General features: G+C 42.1%; 1 protein-coding gene across 5 annotated transcripts; it reads right to left on the minus strand.

Annotated features, from left to right (window-relative positions):
- Positions 1-659: 659 nt before the first annotated feature.
- Positions 660-12256, minus strand: CCNA1 (cyclin A1). 5 transcript variants are annotated; one of them, XM_036090997.2, is made up of 9 exons: positions 11981-12256; positions 10566-10754; positions 5921-6167; positions 5610-5734; positions 4798-5021; positions 3489-3693; positions 2415-2528; positions 1198-1331; positions 660-928 (listed from the first exon to the last, which is right to left on the minus strand). In XM_036090997.2, the coding sequence occupies exons 2-9, from the start codon at positions 10728-10730 to the stop codon at positions 877-879; spliced, it is 1266 nt and encodes a 421-aa protein (XP_035946890.2). In that variant the 5' UTR covers positions 10731-10754; positions 11981-12256; the 3' UTR covers positions 660-876. The 5 variants fall into 5 exon arrangements, with proteins under 5 accessions (XP_035946890.2, XP_035946891.2, XP_035946888.2 ...); XM_036090998.2 differs by lacking the exon at positions 11981-12256 and adding an exon at positions 11583-11685; XM_036090995.2 differs by lacking the exon at positions 11981-12256 and adding an exon at positions 11250-11333.
- Positions 12257-20343: the final 8087 nt, after the last annotated feature.

Below are 20343 nucleotides of genomic sequence, written 5' to 3' on the forward strand. Positions count from 1 at the left end.
GTTGCAAGGGGCCATAAAGGAACCTGTAGTGAACTGCAGGATCATGAATAATTTGAGCTAGAGTAGAGCTTAGCATGGATATCTCCCAAGGGTTAAATATGAGGGGTTAGCTTCATTATTCTGAAGTCCCATCCTGTGGTGAAATTTGCTTTTTCTACCTCTCTGAGCATCTTCTGAGGCTGAAATATACGCTTGATGGGTGACTAAATGAAAACGCAACATTGACATAATGATATCTACAAAATGAGTGTCACATGCCTGGATTAGAATTAAATGTAAATCACCCCTCAGAGGTACCTGACCGCATTTAGTCCTCAGCTCACTGTCTTTACTCCGTAGGGTCCTTCAGGCAAGCTAGAATAGAGAGGGCCTGTTTATATCCCTGTACTGAGTCTAAGCTTGGAGTTCCTTCCTTTGCCAATTTATGGAGAGCTGTGTGAAGAGTAAAGCGATAGGAAGGAAAAAGTCTCAGGGGTGCCATTCACCAAACAAGAAAAATCTCTGAATTCCTCAAAACACTTAATCCTAATAGCATGCCAGATTTATGAAACCAACTTAGGAGAATTCTTGAAATAGAGATGACGTTTATAATGCTCCCCACTAAAAATTCCAGGTGAGCATATGGGCCATCCTAATTAATAAATAAGCCTAACACATGGTCACAAGGCAAGTTGTTTGTTTATTCTTTAAAAAATGTTAGATGATATTACAAGCTACTAATGTCTAAGAGGACCTAACTACATATATATACATTTTTAAAAATATGGCATCTATCTTGTAGCAACACTAGATGACCCAACCTGCAGAAACCTATAAAAGTTAAGACAAATTCGGTTCATCTGGAGGTAAAGTTCTGAAAGTGCTTCCGTAGGAAACTTATTGCAGAGGGAGAAGTGCAGGTGGTTCCATCAGAGACACGTGCATGTACCTGAAATGAGACCCAAAGGACTTCAGTTTTGTAAAATCTCAGGCCACGGAACTTTCCAGGAGTTTCAACAGAAATGGAGAAAGCTTTCTAACTGTATGTACTCCAAGCTGACAGATTATAAATCTAGGCCTCTCTACACTGATTTTCCTGGTTTAACATGCAAGCCTAGCATGAGATTTCCAATTTGTTCTATTTTTAGTTCTCACATGACTATAACCCATTCAAGCTTTAAATTAGTAAGCCTAGAGAAGAAAATTTCAGAAACTTACTTTGAAGCCTTATACTTCTCCCTAATTGCTTGCTGAGGTCGATGGGGTATATCAAGGCATGCTTTATGCAGCTCACTCAGGCAAGGCACAATTTCATTTAATGAATAGCCTGTAAATGCAGCAAGGGTTTCTGGCTAATCAAGACAAAAGAAAAAAACTGCATCATATAACTTTGTATCAGACAGCTGAAGATAAAAACTGTGAAATAAAGGGAATTAATTACTTAGGAAGAAGTATCCACATTCATCTCAAAAGAAACTGTAATCCTCCTTCAGTGACTTTAGAAATAAAATATTAGGAAGAACAGCCAGAGTTCTCCATTTGCTCATATTGTATATTTATAATGCTCAGTTTGGGGGGAAAGTTACTTTTACCGATTCCCTCATGAACAGGATTTCTACTGGTCCCTAAAAAAGCCTCTACTTACCCAAACAACCTATTTACACCTTATATATGAAAGTGAATTAGTGAATGCAGAATAATAAATAAGTGTTTTAGAAAATAAAAGTAGGGGCGCCTGGGTGGCTCAGTCATTAAGCGTCTTCCTTCAGCTTGGGTCATGATCCCAGGATTCTGGGATCGAGCCCTGCATCAGGCTCCCCGCTCGGCGGGAAGCCTGCTTCTCCCTCTCCCACTCCCCCTGCTTGTGTTCCTTCTCTCACTGTGTCTCTCTCTGTCAAATAAGTAAATAAAATCTTTAAAAAAAAAAAAAAAGAAAAGAAAAGTAGATACCCCACTTCTTTTAGCACAAAAGTAAACCTTCAGAACCAAATCGAGGGGCCCATTTCCAATCTTGCTTCTTGTTGGACCAAGAGGCAGCACTAACTGCCCTATTCCCCTGAAAACTTGATGCAACCTTCTGACCATCCTAATTGGATCCAGGTTGTTTTACACACAGCGGACAAAAGTCAACAACGTTTGCCTGAAGTACTCAATGCTTGCACCACAAGAGCACTCCTCACGTGAGGTGGGCATTGAGGTTTCCAGGCCTGCTCCTTGACTTTCTACAATCTACTCAAAGCCATTGAGTCAAAGTCATAAACACTGACCTGCAAGACTCAGTGGCATGTTGTCATCTGCTGGCAAGACAACCAGTTCCTTATTAAACTAACTTTCCCTCTTAAGAGGCCAGTCCATTCTAAGTCCTGAGAGTTACTGAACACAGATTCTTAGATGGGCCTGGAATTTCATCTAGAAAGTAGTAGTTAGAATCTTACCCAGAAGTGCCTGTTCACAGTATAGTTGGCCAGGCAATAAGCTGCTGCAGCTATCAGTGAAGGAAGATATTTCAAGAATGGGTCAGCTTCAAGAAGGCTCAGTTCTGCTACATACTAAGCACAAGAGAGAAAATCCCAGTGGAATTAGAAATTTGACTGAGGTTACAAGTCAACCTAAAAATGTAAAGGGAAAAAATTGTCTTATCTTTGTTCATCCTGTATCTAGTGATGAGCAGAAAGAAACAGATGCTCAAAATTATTCACTGGGTTAATAATGCTATGCCTGTCCATAACCAGAATAACATTTATGCTGTAGTAAATGTCAATATACAAGAATTTGGTCCACCTGCACAGTATATATGAGAGGTTACTTTTCTTGTCTTATACTACTAGTACAGGTGCATGCTAGTCACATAAAGTAGCATTGTTCTGGGCCACTGGAGAGGGACTAGAGTATTTGGTCAGTGGCAAAACTATGACCATATTGAAGCTATTAATTGGTCAGGCAAATGCATGTAGTTCAGAGGCTAGAACAGTACCTGTGAGAATAGAAGAAACACACTGGGAAATTTATACATACATCCTTATTACTCTTTGAGTAGCATACAAATACCATATATACTAGATCACAGTGGCTGGACACCAAGTTTTCCAAACCAATACTTCAGTGCCTTCAACTAAAGTACTATAACCCCGGATGACCAAATAAGGCTTTATTACTTAATATGTTAGGATAAGATTAGAGCGAAATCAAACTGCATTTACTTTGTTCCCATTCTCTAAACTAAGAAGAGGTGTTGCCTGCACATGGTCTGTATTTGACAAGGGAACAATTTCCAAACTTAAATTTCTTTTAAGAGTTGGGTGATCAGACAACCCGTGCCTACCAAACATGATCAATAGTACTGTCTCGTAACCAGAAATCATGATCCTAAAATTGGCTCTCTTCCATTGCTAAAAAGTTTTCTGGGGCCAAGACAAAGCACTGAAAAAGAAGGAAGAACTGAAGGATGATCGGGAAAGGCTACTTTTTATCTCCTTGGCTCCCAAGTTCCCAGAAGTCACGTGGCCTACCTTGGCCAGACTCTCAGTTCTGACGCACACTCCTTGTCTCCGTAAGTACTGAAGGAGAAACTGGTTGGTGGTGGGCACTGTGAGGTCAAAAGCCAGGACTTTCAGGAGCAGGTGTTCCATTCTTAGCAGTTGGCGTTTTGTGTAAGTATCATCAGTTATGTAGACAAACTCGTCGACTTCAGGTGGATATATTTCTTCATATTTCCTATGAAAGGTAAAGAGTTTTTGGAAGTAAAGCTTGGAACCTGTAGTGCTCCTTCCTATGCTATCACAACCAGCCTTTTGCAGACTTCTTTACTTTGTATCCACATATCCTCCTGAATATCACTAAATGGTACTGGCCTTAAAAATATTAGGGATTTCATACCTAAGCGCCAGAACAAGAACATGAGTATTACAAGGATATGTTGTACTTACTGCTAGCAGTAGTAACAGAAACAATTTCCAACTGAGAATTTTAGGTTTGGGCCTCTGATATGCTGAAAGATTCTGAATGACAGACACACAGATAAATTTGTCTTAATTCTATCGACCCCACTCATCTTGTGGAAAAGAATGTTATATTGAACACAATTGTAGAACAAAAACTCCTTAGATCTTAGATCTTTAGAAAGATCATGTTCAAAATAAATAAATAATAAAAATAAAGAGATCATGTTCAGAAATCTCTACTGATTTAGCAAATGATGCTATGGATCCAAGAGTAAGACAATGATATAATTTCATTGTTACCAACTTTTTGCTTTTGCTTTTGTTTCTGTTTTCTGTAGTTTGCAAGTTTCTAGGCATTGATGACTAGAATGTCGGAGACCAGAAGAATTGAAGAAACTGCCATCCACCAACAGGTCACTGAATTTAAGGCAGCTCAGGCCCAAGGCCCGCTCTTTTTTGTACACAATGATAGTTTGTTCACTGTACCCAAATAAACCGTGTTATTACAGGTCATTTGCTAGATCAGGAAGCTGGCTTTTGTATAACCAAAATCTTTTATATAACCAAAATATTTTTGTATTAGAATGCAGTCAAAAAAACACCCTGCAAAATAGTTAAATTGGATCTTGAATTTGAGCTGATGACTGCCGCAGTCATGATATTGAACTTGTTGCTATAAATCTTAAACATCTGAATTGAAGAGTGAACGTGTGTTAGATTCAGTTTCTCAGTAAATACTGCAAAAATGATATTTTATCAAGGGAGGCATGAATAAGCTTTAATTATCGAGCACTGGATTTCTTCAATAAATGGGAAAGAAAATCAAGTGTTGTGACAGGCTGCAGTTTGACATTATTTAAGCTGAAAGAACACTTACGAAGCCAAAAGAATAGCTGCTGTTCCTACAAGCTGCAATTTCCCTCTCAGAACAGACATGCATGAAAGAAACCTGTCCAAGAAGTTGACAGCCAGGTAGAGAGTCTCTGCTCGAAGCTTATACTCTTCGCTGACCTCAACGAGCCAGTCCACCAGAATCGTTCGCATGCCTTCTGTGATGTCTGGTTGCTTCCTCATGTAGTGTGCTTTGGGCCTGTGTCTTACCTGTTTGGGAAAAGAGTTCTGATACTTAAATAGTTGCTATATCAGAAAGATCACTCCACCGTACAGCTGCTATTTAAAAAAAGAATCTCGTGAGCAAAGGTTAGGAAGAAACTGATCAAGAGCCAAGTACACCTTGGAGGGGGCGGAAATAGCAATATTTCCCCTTGGAAGGGGAAACAGCAATATGGGTTATTCCTAAGAGTGAAATACTTAATGTATAAACCCTTTTGAGTCATGGAGAAATAGTCCAAGTAATGCTACTTGCCTCACAACTATTATTTTTTTTAAGATTTATTTATTTGAGAGAGATTAAGAGAGAATCCCCAGCAGACTCCCCACTGAGTGAGGAGCCTGACGCGGGGCTCAATCCCAGGACCCTGAGATCATGACCTAAGCTGAAATCAAGAGTTGGACACCCAACTGACTAAGCCACCCAGGCGCCCCATAACTATTATTTTTCATAGATATTCCTGTGTTTAGATGTCATAAGAATGCTATTCACTAGTGGTTTTGGCCAAGAGTTTATAACCATCTTATTATTAAGTGTTTTGAGTGCTGGAAATTGAAATAGAATTTGGGAAAACTCACTTCAGCTTCTCTAAGGTACTGATGAATTTCTTCAGCATATTCAGTCACGTTTATCACATCTGTACCAAAATCTGATGCATCTTCACACTGGGACTGGAGAGATGAATCTACTACCATTGGGGAAACTGCGGGGGTTCAACAATACCAGGTAAGACATTCCATTTAAAAATTCATTCCATCCACTAACCCTCCACAGGTAGTTGTGAAAATAAGTCATTACTTCATGGTTTTATCCTGCTAGTTACATGCTATTGAGTGCTGCAGGCGATTATGGGTCTAGGGTACTGTCAGCCACAGGTGAGTCAGGTTACCTGTGTTAAAATCCAGCAGGAAGTGGAGGTCTGACTTGAGTGTGCTGGTGTCTACCTCATACACATCTTCAGATGCCATCCCCTCTTTCCCTGTGCAGCTGTCTCTGTCCCCCTGCTCAGCCTCATCCATGTAGATATCAAATCCTTGCTTGGCCGGCATCTGGACCGTGCAGTCAGAGAGCACTTTCTTTCCAGCTGGAGGGAAGACATTTTCTGATCCAGAGAAACACCTGATTGTTGTGACCCCCTAGAAGAGGGTTAAGTTTTTTGTTAGAGGTCACCCCAAAGACCGTATAGGTGATGTAAGCCTGTGTGACTCAAACCAGCAGGCTAGGAAGACGAGAACAGGCTTAAATTGAAACATCTAGGTCTGCAATTTAATTTCAGAAAATGAAGCTTCCGAAGTATGACTTCTCCCTTATCTCTGTCTACATGTAACATTTGGGAAAAGAGCTACCTATAATTTGTCATCCTCCTCACATATTTATCAAAGGGAACTCAAGATTATAGGAACAAGAGAAACCATAGCTTTCCTCCAAAATGAAATAGGTATGGGGCGGGGAAAGGAGTAGGGGGGAGATTATTAATTGGCTTTCATACTTCTAGCCTTACAGGATTTTATAAGTACCCAGCAAAGCTCTTGACACACAGTCACTGAGTTCCTATAGTCTTCCTCCTTAAACAGCTTTTAGGCAGTAAGCGCCTTTATAAAGTTCCCATTTTATACCCAGATATTTAGAAACCTGATCATTTTAGAAACTCATACTACTAACTGCTCTTACAAAGCTGTAGAATCTCTTGTATGACATAACCTTACCCTTGGGGAAATCTACCTCGCAATCGCTTCTCCCTTCTATTTATTCCTATAGCATTAGTAGTGGGAATGACTACGTGCACCCCCTCCATGAACAAGCACATTAAGGTGAGTCATGGCGGACAGCCTGAAGGTCAGCTGAACCAGGGCAGGTGGGCAAGGTTTATGAATCTGAGTTATATTTATGCAAAGTTAGGTCTAGCTGCTGTATTAATATTTTACTCTTAATAATTAATCTTGTTGTTTACTTTTGAAGCTACTTTCAAGTTAGTATGTGTTTTCCCTTCAAGCTAGCCAGATAAATATTTGGCTTACGTCTAGGAAGAAAAAAAAATTTTTTTGAAGATTTTATTTATTTATTAGAGAGAGAGAACAAGAGCATGAACAGGGAGGAGAGGGAGAAACAGGCTCCGGAGCCCAATGCGGAGCTCAATCCCAGGACCCTGGGATTGTGACCTATAGGCAGAATTAAGGTGAGTCCACCATGACTCACCTATAGGCAGACACTTAACAGACTGAGCCACCCAGATGCCCCAAGAAAACATTCTTTATGGTAATACTAGAAAAAAAAAGAACAGGGAACATATAAAAATCACAAGTTACTAGAACCATGATTCCAAGTCACTACCAAGTTTGACTCTTGCTTCAAAGATATATGTACGGGGGTTGAGACATATATTCATTAAATATTTACTGAGCATCTATTATGTACCACACACTGTTTTAGGTGCTCAGAATTTAGCCATGAACAAAACATTCAAGAAGGGCTGCCTTCATGGAGTTCACATTCTAGCTCGGAGTGTGGGGGACGGCAAATAAGACATGTTATGTCAGATGGTGTGTTCAGTGCTTTGGAGGAGAATAACACAGGGAAAAGAGAGTCCTTGCCATTTTAAACAGTATGGCCAGGGAGGGCCCTAATGAAGAGGACAGACGTGAGCAAAGATACGAAATGAGGTAAGGGAGTAAGTCACACAGATAGAGGGGGTAAGAGCATTCTGAGCTGAGAGAATGGCATGGGTAAATGCCCTGACATTCAAGTGTGTCTTAGAGACTGAGTAAGGAGCATAGAGGACAGAATGAGAAAGAGAGGGGTATAGGTCACAAAGTCAGAAAGAAAAGAGAAGCCAGATCAAGCAGGCCATTTAAGACTGTCTACTACGCAGAGGTGGGAAGCCACGGGAGCAGCCATGGAGGAGGAGTGGTATGATCTGATTTATGTTTTATTATGATCACCCTGGCTGTGTATACGTACAGAGAGCAAGTAAGATGACCAATTATGAAACTTGCAATTCACGGTGAGACACAATAGGGATTTGAACTAGTGTAAAGTAGTAAAGTAGTAGTAAAGTCTGAGAAGTAGAGATTCTAGACATTCTAAAAAGTAGAGCCAATAGTATTTTCTCAGCAAATCAGATGTGGGGTGGGAGAAAAAGAGTCAAAGATGACAAAGGTTTTGGGGCTGAATAATAGGATGGATATTCCATTTATTGATATGAGGAAGACTTTGGGAACAGCTGTTTGGGGCTAGGGTTAGTGTTTGGTTTTGCATAAATTTGGGATGCCTATTGTAAGATCCAAGGGGAGATGTTAAGTAGGCTGAATATGGGTGCCTGTAATATAGCTAAGAGGTCCAGACCAAAGATAAAAGTATGAGTCATCAACAGATAGATGATATTTAATGCTAAGAGTCTTGAAAGGTTGCTAAGGGAGTGAGTGCAGATTCAGATCAAATACCAAGCCCTAGAGCACTCTTTTAGATATTGAGGAATGGCCAATGAGGTAGGAAAACCAGGAGAGAGTGGTGTTCTCCAGGCTGAGTGAAAAGAAATTATTTCAAGGAATAAAGAAAAATCAACTGTGTCAAATGCTGCTGGATCAGTCAAGTAAGGAAAGGACTAAGAATAAGAGAATTAGAGACAGAGAGTATTCATTCAACAAATACTTGAATGCTACCCTGGCCAGACACCGGTCTAAGCACTGAGAATACAGCAGAGAACCTGACATCCCAATCCTCATCCTGATGGAGCTTATAGTCGAGCAGGATAGATAAACTCTCGAATTATTGCTATAAAATGGACAGTCACTGCAAAGAGCTTTGTAGTTGAAAGGTTTTTAAGATGGAAAAAAAATACAATATATTTGCATGCTTATGAGTTTGACTTAGTAGACAAGACTGAGGAGAGAAAGGAGAGTTGCCAGAAATGACATCCTTGAAAAGGCAAGAAGGCATAAGGTGTACTGCACGTGTGTGTGTGTGGGGGGGGTGGGGTCACCTTGCATAAGAGCAGGGACACATAAGTCCTGTAGCAGGATGGGGATGGCAGAGTATATGACACATGGGAACGTGTGGAAATTCTCTTCTGGTTGCTTCTATATTTTTAGGAAAATAGGCTAACAAAGTCATGAGCTGAGAGTAAGGATGGAGGTAAAGGTTTGGGAGGATTAAAAAGAAATCTAGAAAACAGATTTCTGAGGAGGTTGTAGAGGAATAGAGCAAGGAAATGTAGAAGTAACGCTAGGCAACATAAGAGGTTAACTAATCGTTACGAATTTAAAGAGAGCCTGGGCAGCATAGGCAGAACTGACGATTCGTAAGAACAAGGTTTCAGTCTTCCAGTTTAAAAAAGTAAATATGCTAAGCACATTGTTTGTTAAAACTGCTTTCATTTCATTTTTTCCCCAAAGCTTTGGACAGATCACTTTGGGTATTTTTCCCCCACTAATCAGATGCCACCAAAAGGCATGGATGGTCAGTGGATGAAGGGCTTCTAATCTGGCCTCTACCATATCTTTTTTTTTTTTTTTTTTTTTTTACCTTTCCTAAACCTCTGAAATTTTCTCACCTATTAAACGGGAAGAATTCCTGGCCTACCTACTTCACTATACTATTGTCAGCATCATTCCACTACAGATGTGAAATATAAGCTTAAGGCATCATTATGAGAGGCTTGCCTAATAACAGACTCAAGGAAGCTTTTTTTCTATCCCAAAATTCATTCTTAAGGATTCAAACCCCTCATTTACATTTTTTTTAAAGATTTTATTTATTTATTTGACAGAGAGAGACACAGCAAGAGAGGGAACACAAGCAGGGGGAGTGGGAGAGGGAGAAGCAGGCTTCCCGCGGAGCAGGGAACCCAATGTGGGGCTTGATTCCAAGACCCCGGGATTACGACCTGAGCCGAAGGGAGACGCTTACCCAACTGAGCCACCCAGGCACCCCCTCATTTACATTTTTAAGTGTCTGATTTTGTTTCCAATTTGTTAAGGGAGGTACCTACGATCAGTTAGGCATAAGCAACTAATATCTAATGGCCGATGATCAATTTGCCCAACTGCCTTTGTTCAGTCCTGGGGAGATGTCTACTTTCAAAACCCACTTTTGTAAGTAATTTAGTCTAGCCTTATCCAATCTGGATTCTAACATCATCTCCGATGAACATAGCAAAGATTATTCAGGTTTGCCTCAGGCACAGTCTCGATCAGTCTGAACACCACTCTGATCTGGAGGAACCCCAGTTCCATAGTTTATTTTGGTACATTAATACTTCCTCTTAGCCCAGCACTGAAATAGCTTTACATATATTCAAACAGTTCCTAGACCCATTTCCTTGATATTGGAAAAATAATAAAGAAAAATATTCACTATTTCTAGCTGGAAAAGGGACCAAAGTGATCTTTAACAAAACCAGGGTCCCTACAGTCCAGATTCCAAGGCTAGAATACTCAAGGGTATTTATAGGTAAAACTCCAAGAGAAACCCACCTCCCACCATGACATGATAGCCCTCCTCAACAACCAGCTTCCACAGCAGTTCTCTGTCATTACCTGGCCACAGGTCCTCCTGTACTGCCCATTCTCAGTTAGCACCCCTAGCACTGTTCTCTGTGGGGGATCCTGGCCGAGCTGGGCTCTGGTTATCATCTGACAGGCATCAGGACCTCGAGGCACTGGAGCTAGGGCTACTCCGCTCTTGGAGCTGCTGCGATGCATACCCTCAGTCTCCACAGAATGCAGCTAATCAGGGAAGGAGAAAGAGACAAGTCAACGGTTAGTCAACCTCTTCCACCACGGGGTCCAAGCATGCAGTGAATCTCTAGGAGGAAGAGCACGAAGGCATATGACCTTCTGCAATTATCAGGGCTGCACGGAAGGGCATGAACCTCTGTGCAAGCGATCAAAGCTCCTTTGAACCAAAACAGTGATTTGAATCTCTCAAGGCTTTCTTCCAAGACCTGGTTGAGGATGGAAGGAGAGATTAATCCTGACAAAAAGGATATACCAAGCCCCATGTTCATTGGGAGTCTAAAACTGCAAGCCCGAGTCTTTCCCTGACTGCGATGCTTATCTTATCCCTCCTACCCCCACCGTTCCCCCCACCTCCCTGCAAACAAAAGATCCAGGATACATCACTGCGGGAAAGTACGTCCCCTTCCCAAATGACAAGTAGGGTCCTCCTCCGCGGCCCTCCTTCCACCACACAGAAGGCCCCAAAACCTGCTTGGAACCCACAGCGGGCCTCGGTCTTCTCAGCCTTATATCTTTATATAAGTCTCGAACAATTAGCAAGTGCACACGAGGATTGGGAATGAGGGGCCGCCGGAGGGGGGCCGGGCGGGGGCGGGGCGGGACGGGGCGGGGCGGGAGGGGACGGAGGTGTTAATAGATTCCAGCGGGGGCGCCGGGCTCCTAGCGGCGGCGCTCAGCGCTAATTACTTTACCCCCCCCCCGCGTCTGTTGAATCAGCCAATCAGCGGCGCTCCCGGGCCTCGCGGGGGCCGCTTCCATGCCAACCGCAGCGGGCGTGCGCGCCCCGGGGCCGCATCGCCATGACGACCTCCTCACCTGACACGCCCCTGGCGGACGCGCCGCGACCCCTTGGGGGTTCAGGGCCGGGCGGGGCCAACGGGCGGCAGCCACCGGATCCCCCAGCACTGCCCAGCCCGGGCGTGCCGGGGCAGGCGGTCGCCGTCGGCACACGCGCCCTTTCAGGCCGGCGCCCCGGGCCTGGGAGGGAAGAAGGAGGACCACCCCGCGATGGCCGGGGTTTTGGAAGGGACTGTTTCCGTAAACCCGTTCTCCCAACAGCCGCTAACTCCTCCCGCTAACGTCTTTTCCCCGGCCCGCTCCTGAGAACCTTGGCTCGGGAGAGCGACGCAGGGCCCTCGGGGCTGCGCAGGCCGCGGAGCCGTGACCGCGCCCGCCCGAGGGCGCGTCTCGCTCCCGGTCGCCGGCTCACACACCTACACTTCCTGCCAGAGAGAGGCCGAGAAGCAGCGGGTTGGCCCGAGGTTTGAGCCGGGGCCTCCTAATCCATGGTGGCGGCTTGCCTTCGGTCATTTTGGATCCTTGTGCACCAGAGGCCGCACCTGGCCGGCCCAGTTCCAGCGCATGTGGCCCGGCCGGGCGAGAGAGGTTGGGGGTTTTAGGGTCGCACGTGGTGCTCGCAGTCCCCACAAGAGGTATTCCCGGACGGGTTCCAGCAGGCACGGCGTGAAGCGGGTCTAGGAACAGCGAGATAGTGGCCCAGGAAGAGGAAGGAACACAGGCGGCAGCACTGGGGCCTGGGACGTTGCGGGGCACTCGGAAGTGGGGGCTGGGCAGGCGGCCTGGCAACGTGGGAAGGGAAATCCCTGGAACCCGAGGCCCACGGCGAAGTATGGAGAAAGCAGAGGGCCTTATATAAGGGGAGAGGTGGGAATAAGGGGAAGGGGCCCTCACAGAAAGGGAGGAGAGGGTCCTTGAAACCAGGGAGCTCTGGCACCCTACAGAGGTAACTGGCAAAACAGGTAAAATAATCTTTATTTGACAAATGTGTGTGTACACACAAACACATTGCATATATAGTGTTACTGCTTTCGTTTTGTTTTTTAAAATTTTTTAAACACGTATCCCTAAATTTCTAAAGCAGACCCCCCAAAAGCTATTTAAATGGCCACTTTAAGAAATGGTTAGTTATCGCCTTCTTATTTTGAATGGAAATGATTGTTAATTTTACCAAAAAAAATATTTTAAGTGTTCTTCATTAGCGAGCTGGGTATGCATTATTTTAACGGGAAAATTGAAGTTCAGACGAAAGCGTTTGTTCCAGTTAGCTGTTGAGGAAGTTGGGAAGCATGTTGGAAATCAGTGCGGAGTGCAGGAACTAATTTTTATCACGTTTATCACCGACTTTCCTTCATTGGGAGGCAGGAATCCCCTTGCACCTGGAATTCTGTACCTTTGAAAATGAAGGTAACACAGGATCCTTAGCAATATCTCGATTGCGGCCACCGTTGAGCCAGATGCAGGCAGGGCCCAAATGCTTTGCGAGGTGCCTCCACCTGGCGGAGGAAAAGGGCCTTTCTGCCCTCGCCTCGCGCGGGTTTTGGAAGTCTTCCCGAGAGCCCTCCCCCACCTGGCGACACTGTTGTGATTTCTGGGGACGCTGAAGGCCTCAAGCGGTGAACTCCGTCAGGGAGAGAGCAAGGCTTGCCTGGAGTCTTGGTGGCTTTGGCGGGTTCAAGAATTCTCCGCACTCACGTGACCCGACCTGCTGTGCGTCATTTTTTATCGATTGCCTCGACAAAAAAATGACGGAAGACCTCACTCTGCCTTTCTTCCAAAACAAAGGAGCCAGTACAATGTTTGTTCCTGTAGCCTGTGGTTTTGACCCACTTTTCTGAGTTTGAAGCTTGAGCGGGGAAAGGGTAGCAGCTCCTTGAGAGGCAGCAGAGGCAGCTTTGCTGAAGTTGGGTGTTCCCGACCTTAACCTAGTCGGGAGGAGAAGACCAGGCTTCTAAGGTGTCTAGTGTCACTCAGCTGTCTTGAGTCTGAAAACTGCCTTTAAAAAAGAAAACTTTTTTAACAAGGTGAGATCCTCGGATTATTTCATAGTCCTTTTCCCTTATACATACATATGAAATGTTATTATCATTACATCTTACCATCCTTTCCTTCCACTTTGTTCAACTTGGCAAAGGGAAGTGATAGTGGCTTATGTTTTTATTGTGCTGCCTTAGAATTAAGGACTTAGAATTAAGTATTAATTGTAGTCCTCCAGTCAGATCTTAAATTAGCGAGTAATTCAGATGAACTGATATTTATATATATTTTTATGTGTATGCATATAAATCCACGTATTTGTATAACTTGTACAATATTACGGCTTTCTTGACTTAAATCTTCACTAAGTATTTGAACAAGTAATTGTTACAGGATTTTTTTCTCTCTCCGTGCCCCCGGTTTTTGGTCAAGCAACTTCAAAGAATGAAGAGGTAGAGCAGACAGAGTGGTGGGCAGCAAAGCAAGGTTTATTGAGCGATAGCAAAGTGATAGTACAAAGCTCCAGGGGACGGGGGGGGGGGGGGGGGGGGGCGGGGCGGGGAGGACCGGAGAGGGTTGTCATTGGAGTTTCTTTTTTTTTTTTTAAGATTTTAGTTATTTGACAGACACACAGCGAGAGAGGGAACACGAGCAGGGGGAGTGGGAGAGGGAGAAGCAGGCTTCCCGCGGAGCAGGGAGCCCGATGCGGGGCTCGATCCCAGGACCCCGGGATCATGACCTGAGCCAAGATAGACGCTTAACGACTGCGCCACCCAGGCACCTGTCACTGGAGTTACTAAGTCCAGGAGTTTTTATGGACTTGTTAGTAGGCTGTTTTAATCTGATTAACCCTCTCTGTGCCTGTCATCCAATCAGGTTTTTGTCATCTGCCTATCATGAGGGAAAGGGTGGAGGGCTCCTTCCAGGGTGGTGTAAAATTCTTTTAAGGGTGGTTTCCTCTCGCGGGGGGGGGGGGGGGGGGGGCGGTCCTTGTCCCTGCCTGCCTGCCTTCCAACTATGCTTTATCATAATGATTTATATTTTATAAAAATAAACCCAACTGATAAATAGGTGCACAATTTTCATTAAGAATTTAAACCAAAAACAGCCTTATAATTTAGAAAAATAGGAGCAGAGAGAGTAGAACAGACTTTCTCACAAACTATGCAGTTTTAGTGAGATACAGTTTTAATTTTGCTGTTAGAGCAAAATCAAGATTAGAACTCAAAGTTAAGTCAATTTTAAATATCTGAATTGTTAATATCTTGAGAAGTGAACCATACATTTAATTATAAATACATCTTTAATGTCTAAAATATTTGGGGAAACTTAAATACTGATATAACACTTTCTTAGCTTAAAAGTTACGTGGTCAGCACTTCTGCCTGATAATCAGTACTCAGCTAGTTTTGACACTGGGATTAATTTCCATAATAAGGATGACAGCTGAATTCTTTGCTAGGAATTTTGAAAACCCAGTGGTCCTGTTAAAATCAATTCCTCTCCCTTCCAAATTACAATTCAAAGACAATCTTTTCTGTTTGCCAGCAATTACCTGGCATTTCAGAAGCTGTTATTACTTCTATTACATTTGCTCATGGTAGCTAATAATTAACCTCCTGTTCAAACATTTCAGTTTTCATTAATTTGTATGAAATCAAGTTGATTTTCACATAGGGCTAAAAAAGAGATGAAAAAGTAGAAGAGCCCCCTTTTTTATATTAAGGACAGAAGTCCGTTTAGGGACATATTTTGTCTTTTCGTGGGCCTACCACTGCCATTCTATACATTTAATTTCAGAAAATAGCTATATAAGGTGAGGGACAGATGTTGGAGCTGGTGGGCAATTTGTGACATTTTAGCCCATAGTTCTAGGGAAGATGACCAAAGGATCAAGTAAGTCCAGTTTGAGAAGCATCCTTAATGTATAACCTTGGGAAGCATATATCCTCACAGGATACAAAGTGCATCCCTTCATTCATTCACTCATTTTACAAATATTTTTTTAGCATCCATTTTATACCAGGCAGTAGCTGGGTATGGAACAGCAATTAAAAATAATTCCTGCCCTCAAGGAGCTTTTTGTTCCAGGCAATGAGACGGTAAACAGATAGTTATGGTGCAGCATAATTAGTGTTTATTTCACCATGGGGAAGATAGATATATAAACAGGGAGCAGTTGGAGCTTAGAGAAAAGGAATAATACATGCTGTGGAGATTTGGAAGCAGTATCTAGATCTGACAATAAAGATGATTAGTGTAAAAAAAAATTGGCAGGGCAGATGGTATAGTCTACATATATCCTAGAAAGGGGGAGCCCAAAGAACAAGAATTTTCAGCTGTGTTTATCCAGTACCTTCCAAGATAGAGCAACAAACTGTGATGTCCAAAAATATCCCTCAAGTATGTCTCTGCTGGCTCTGGGACAGACTCCACAGCAACTATCTCATGAAGTCAACCTCCCAAGAACTTGGGTAGAAGGGAGAAGATTCTGGTGACTTTAGTTACCAAGACACAATCCCTAATAATGTACTCAACTAGAGGTGCACAATTAAAATCAGATACCTGTGAGTGCAAGGTGCAGAGTTGAGTTTTCAGGGAGTATTATCCTCTCCAAGACTGAGCCAAGAGAAAAACAAGTTTCAGTGGAATGATGGAGCCATTGTGGTTTAAATAATTTAAAAAGTTTTGAGTTGCCAGATCTTTAGTGAAAATCAATCTATTGTTAGAGGAAGTCAAGAACCTGGATTTTACCCAGTCTTTCATAGGTCTAAAATTCATTTGAGGAGCTCCTGGGTGGCTCAGTCGTTAAGCGTCTGCCTTCGGCTCAGGTCAGGATCCCAGGATCCTGGGATCGAGCCCTGCATCAGGCTCCCTGCTCCGTGGGAAGGCTGCTTCTCCCTCTCCCACTCCCCCTGCTTGTGTTCCCTCTCTCACTGTGTCTCTCTCTGTAATAAATAAGTAAAATCTTTAAAAAAAAATAATAAAAAAATAATAAAATTCATTTGATAACTCATGTTAATATGAGGTCATTGCATCCTTAAAGTTAGCTATCATTTACTGGTTATATCCTTTTATTTATTTTTTTTAAGATCTTATTTATTTGTCAGAGAAAGAAAGTGTGAGCACAAGCAGGGGGAGTGGCAGGAAGAGGGAGAAGCAGGCTCCCTGCCGAGCAAGGAGTCCATTCGGGACTCGATCCCAGGACCCAGGGATCATGACCTGAGTCAAAGTCAGATGCTTAAGCGTCTGAGCCACCCAGGCGTCCCTGGTTATATCCTTTTAATTAATAGTCCTGTTTATACCAGTTTTTCTGTGCAAATCAATTATTGTAGCATCAGTTCTGTGACGCAGTGGATTCTATAAAATAGGTTTCCTGTGTTTCACATTTATCTCTCTCAGTCTCTAATTTAAAAATGTTACAGAATTTCCATGTCAGCTGCCTGCGTCTTTTATTGTCCAGATAAATACTGTATCTGAGGACAGGCTCAGGCCCTGTTAACTCCATCAGCCACTTATTAATATTGTCTGCCTATTAATATTTTTGTTAATTAAATCTGACAGCCAGTAAATCACAGAATATTTGTAAAATTTGTTTTGCATTGCCTCAGTCCTTTTATTGCTCATCTACAATAGTATCAACAGTGGTCACAGCAAATGACATTAGTTCCTATTCTAAACTTTGATTGTTAGAACAGTTTTCCATGCTAAAGACAAAAAAAAAAAAAAAATCCAAACCTTGTTGCAGAATTGTTAAACCATTTTGATTACTATCAGAACTATCTAGCCTAAAGAATTTATATAGTCCTCACTTGTGAAAATTCTATCTGGATAGAAGAAATCTCAGACACATATAACTTTTCCTATAGCAACAGTGAGTCATAAAGTTGTCTGCATGTATATGTGTTCTTTTTTAGGCATTTGATATATTTTCTGATTAACTAAGACAGCTTGGTGGTTTGTTCATATTACCAAAGTTGTTTATTATCATTAATGAACCATTTGTCTAGTCAGTCAAAACCACTGTATCCCTTTGAAGTGCATTGTGTTGTGTATATGAAGAGCACAACACATTTTAATTGTGACTGACATAGGGGTTACATAAATGAGTAAGAGTCTTAAAGTTCTGGCTTATAGAGGAAGAAATATACACAATTGATTTGCCACAAGGTAGAGTAAGGCTGTTGTCTAAGAAGTCCAGAGAAAGTTCTGGCTAAAATCCAGGTACATTTTCAGTTAATTAAGGGAATCAGAAAAGGTTACTTGAAGATAGCCTTTTTGTGTTTAGCCTTGAAATTTGAATATGGTTTTGGATGGGCCCCATTTGAGGAGTCTATTTTAGGAAGGGGGGGCATGCTGTGTAAGTAAAGACAGGAGGAAATTGCAAAATATATTCTGGGGAATGCTGATGGTACTCTGTCACCTGAGGTTATAATATACAATATAGTTTGGTAATAGTGGACAGTTAGAATATTGACATAATGTCTTGTAGGAACTTGCTGTGGGACTTTTGAACAGAGGAGTGATATGTTAGAACTATGTTTATAGGAAAACAATCTAAGACGAATGAATAGCCCAAGATTTGGGCTAGGAGATACTTTGGGAAACAATTGCTAGAGGAAATGAAGACCTGAGCCGGGACCATGCTGTGGGCCCAGAAAAGAAAAAAGGCTCATGACCCTGGAGTCTACATGAATTAGCAAGTGATTGTATGTTGGGCTTGAAGGAGAAGATGTGGGCAAATGATTTTGCAATTTCTAGGTCAGGTTGATGGAGGAATAGTAGGGTGGACAGAATAAGTTGCAATGCCAGATTAACTGGATTCAGAGGAAAAAGGAAGTGAAGAATGAGTTTAATTTTGGACATCATAATGATAGAAGTTTTTTCTAATAACTGTCCAGGACCACCACTGTTTCTCTCCACCTCCAACCCTGTGTGTGTATGAGTTACGATAATATTGAATATTGTACTTGTTTTCAGGGGTTGATGATGGGATTGGAGGTAGAGGTAGATTATAACACAGTTTTCAAGTGTTGATCTAGTATTCCCATCAAAAAATAATTATTAGTATTTAGATGCTAATTCCAGGAAAAACCACGAAGAATTAAAGATCAACAGCTTCCTATCTCCTGTTTCAGGATCTCACTCTTCTATTCAAGAGGCCCTCTTCCAGGACCATAAGCCCCTTGCGGTCAGGGACTGAATCTTCTTCAACTTTGTAAGATCATATCCTGGCACAGTGCCCAGAACATAGTAGCATAGTAGGCACTTAATAAATGTTTGTTGATTGAATGACTGACTTTACACTTGTTGCATAAATGAGCCAATAATGGCCCCTGTATATTGACCCTATGTTGTCTACTTCTTCACAGCAGGCCAGGACCATTAGCTCAAAAGCCTGCTTAACACCAAACTCAAATTCTGGCACATGCAATTGTTTTAAATATGCCCAAATAAACAAGTTTTTAGTTATTTGGAGCCTGCCTGCTTTGCATATCCCACGAAACTGCACCAAACATCTATTAGCCTTAGGTAAACAAACCCTGGAATTATAAAAACCCCCAAGTTACTGCTGCCCTTCCAACTGTCTGACCCAGAGACTCCCCATTATGCTGCAGAGTGACATCACCTAGACATGTAACCTCCTATCTCTGATTCCTCTCTTCCCCCGGAGTTCCCTTGCTTTCGTCCTCTTTTGGGTGGTGGTCCCATGCCACTGTCTCTGGAGGATTTCATAATTGGAGGGACTTTCCCATCCACACCTCTGCACCCCTTCCCCAAGCAAACCGCTCAAAGCACCACCCAAATGAAGTTCATTGTGTGCTCCTGCCACCTTGTGGTCATATCTTTCCCCCGATGGGCTCTCGAATCCCTGAACCCACAATACTGTAACTATACAAAAGGGGAAACACTAATTTCTTTAAATTGCTTTCTTAAGACTATATGGGTTTTTTTTTTTTTCTTCCTTTTAGTAACTTCAGATTTTGGCACTCACTGAAAAGTTCTCCGACCTGGCAAGCTAAAAGGATACTTGGAGGTCATTTCATTAATCCCTGCCCTAAATAGGTGAGGACACTTGGGTTCAGACTTCTCTCTCTTTCAAAATTCAACTCCTGAAAGTGAAGTTACAGAAATTAACACCCAAGGATTCTAAATCCAGGGCTTATACCAAGAAAGTGATCATAAATAGCTTCAAAAATAGCAATAATCTGAATAACTATTATGCAGCCATGTAAAATAATGCAGATTTTAAAATAACATACAGAAATGTTCATAATATATTTTGAGACATAAAGTAAAAAAACAATAAGTTTAGTATGTTGCATTTTTGTTTAAAATTTTTATGTGCTTAGAAAAGCACCAACAATAAATACCAAATATTAAGTAGTTACCTATGCATCATAGGATTAGCTGATTATAGTTTAATTTGTTTGGCTTCTCTATAGTTTCTAAGTTTCCTATCATAAACAATGTTAATCACTCAATAAAATAAAGTTATTATTAAAGATGTAAATTATCATGGCAAGTTACAGGCTTAGACCAGCTGTACTGTCCAATAAAATTCTACAATGATGGAAATGTTTTGTATCTGCATTGTCCAATATGATGAGTGGCCAGATGTAACTTTTGAGCATTTTATATGCCAGTGCAACTGAAGAACTGAATTTTTAATTTAATTTACGTAGTTACATGTAGCTAGCAGTTACCGTATTGGCCAAGGCAGGATAAAATATTTGGTGGTTGGGATCAGTCCCAGTGCATTAATAGACATCGTGGACAGTCTCATTCTACAGTGTATGCA

This window comes from Halichoerus grypus, chromosome 4 (genome assembly GCF_964656455.1).
Source record: "Halichoerus grypus chromosome 4, mHalGry1.hap1.1, whole genome shotgun sequence".
Classification (NCBI taxonomy): domain Eukaryota; kingdom Metazoa; phylum Chordata; class Mammalia; order Carnivora; family Phocidae; genus Halichoerus; species Halichoerus grypus.

Coding starts and splice junctions, on each gene's coding strand:
- CCNA1 (XM_036090997.2), bottom strand. CDS start 10,730: ATGCATCGCAGCAGCTCCAAGAGCGGAGTAGCCCTAGCTCCAGTGCCT. Junction 3,694..4,797: donor GCAGCTATTCTTTTGGCTTC/GTAAGTGTTCTT, acceptor TACCTTTCATAG/GAAATATGAAGAAATATATC. Junction 1,332..2,414: donor CTGTGAACAGGCACTTCTGG/GTAAGATTCTAA, acceptor TGTCTTGATTAG/CCAGAAACCCTTGCTGCATT.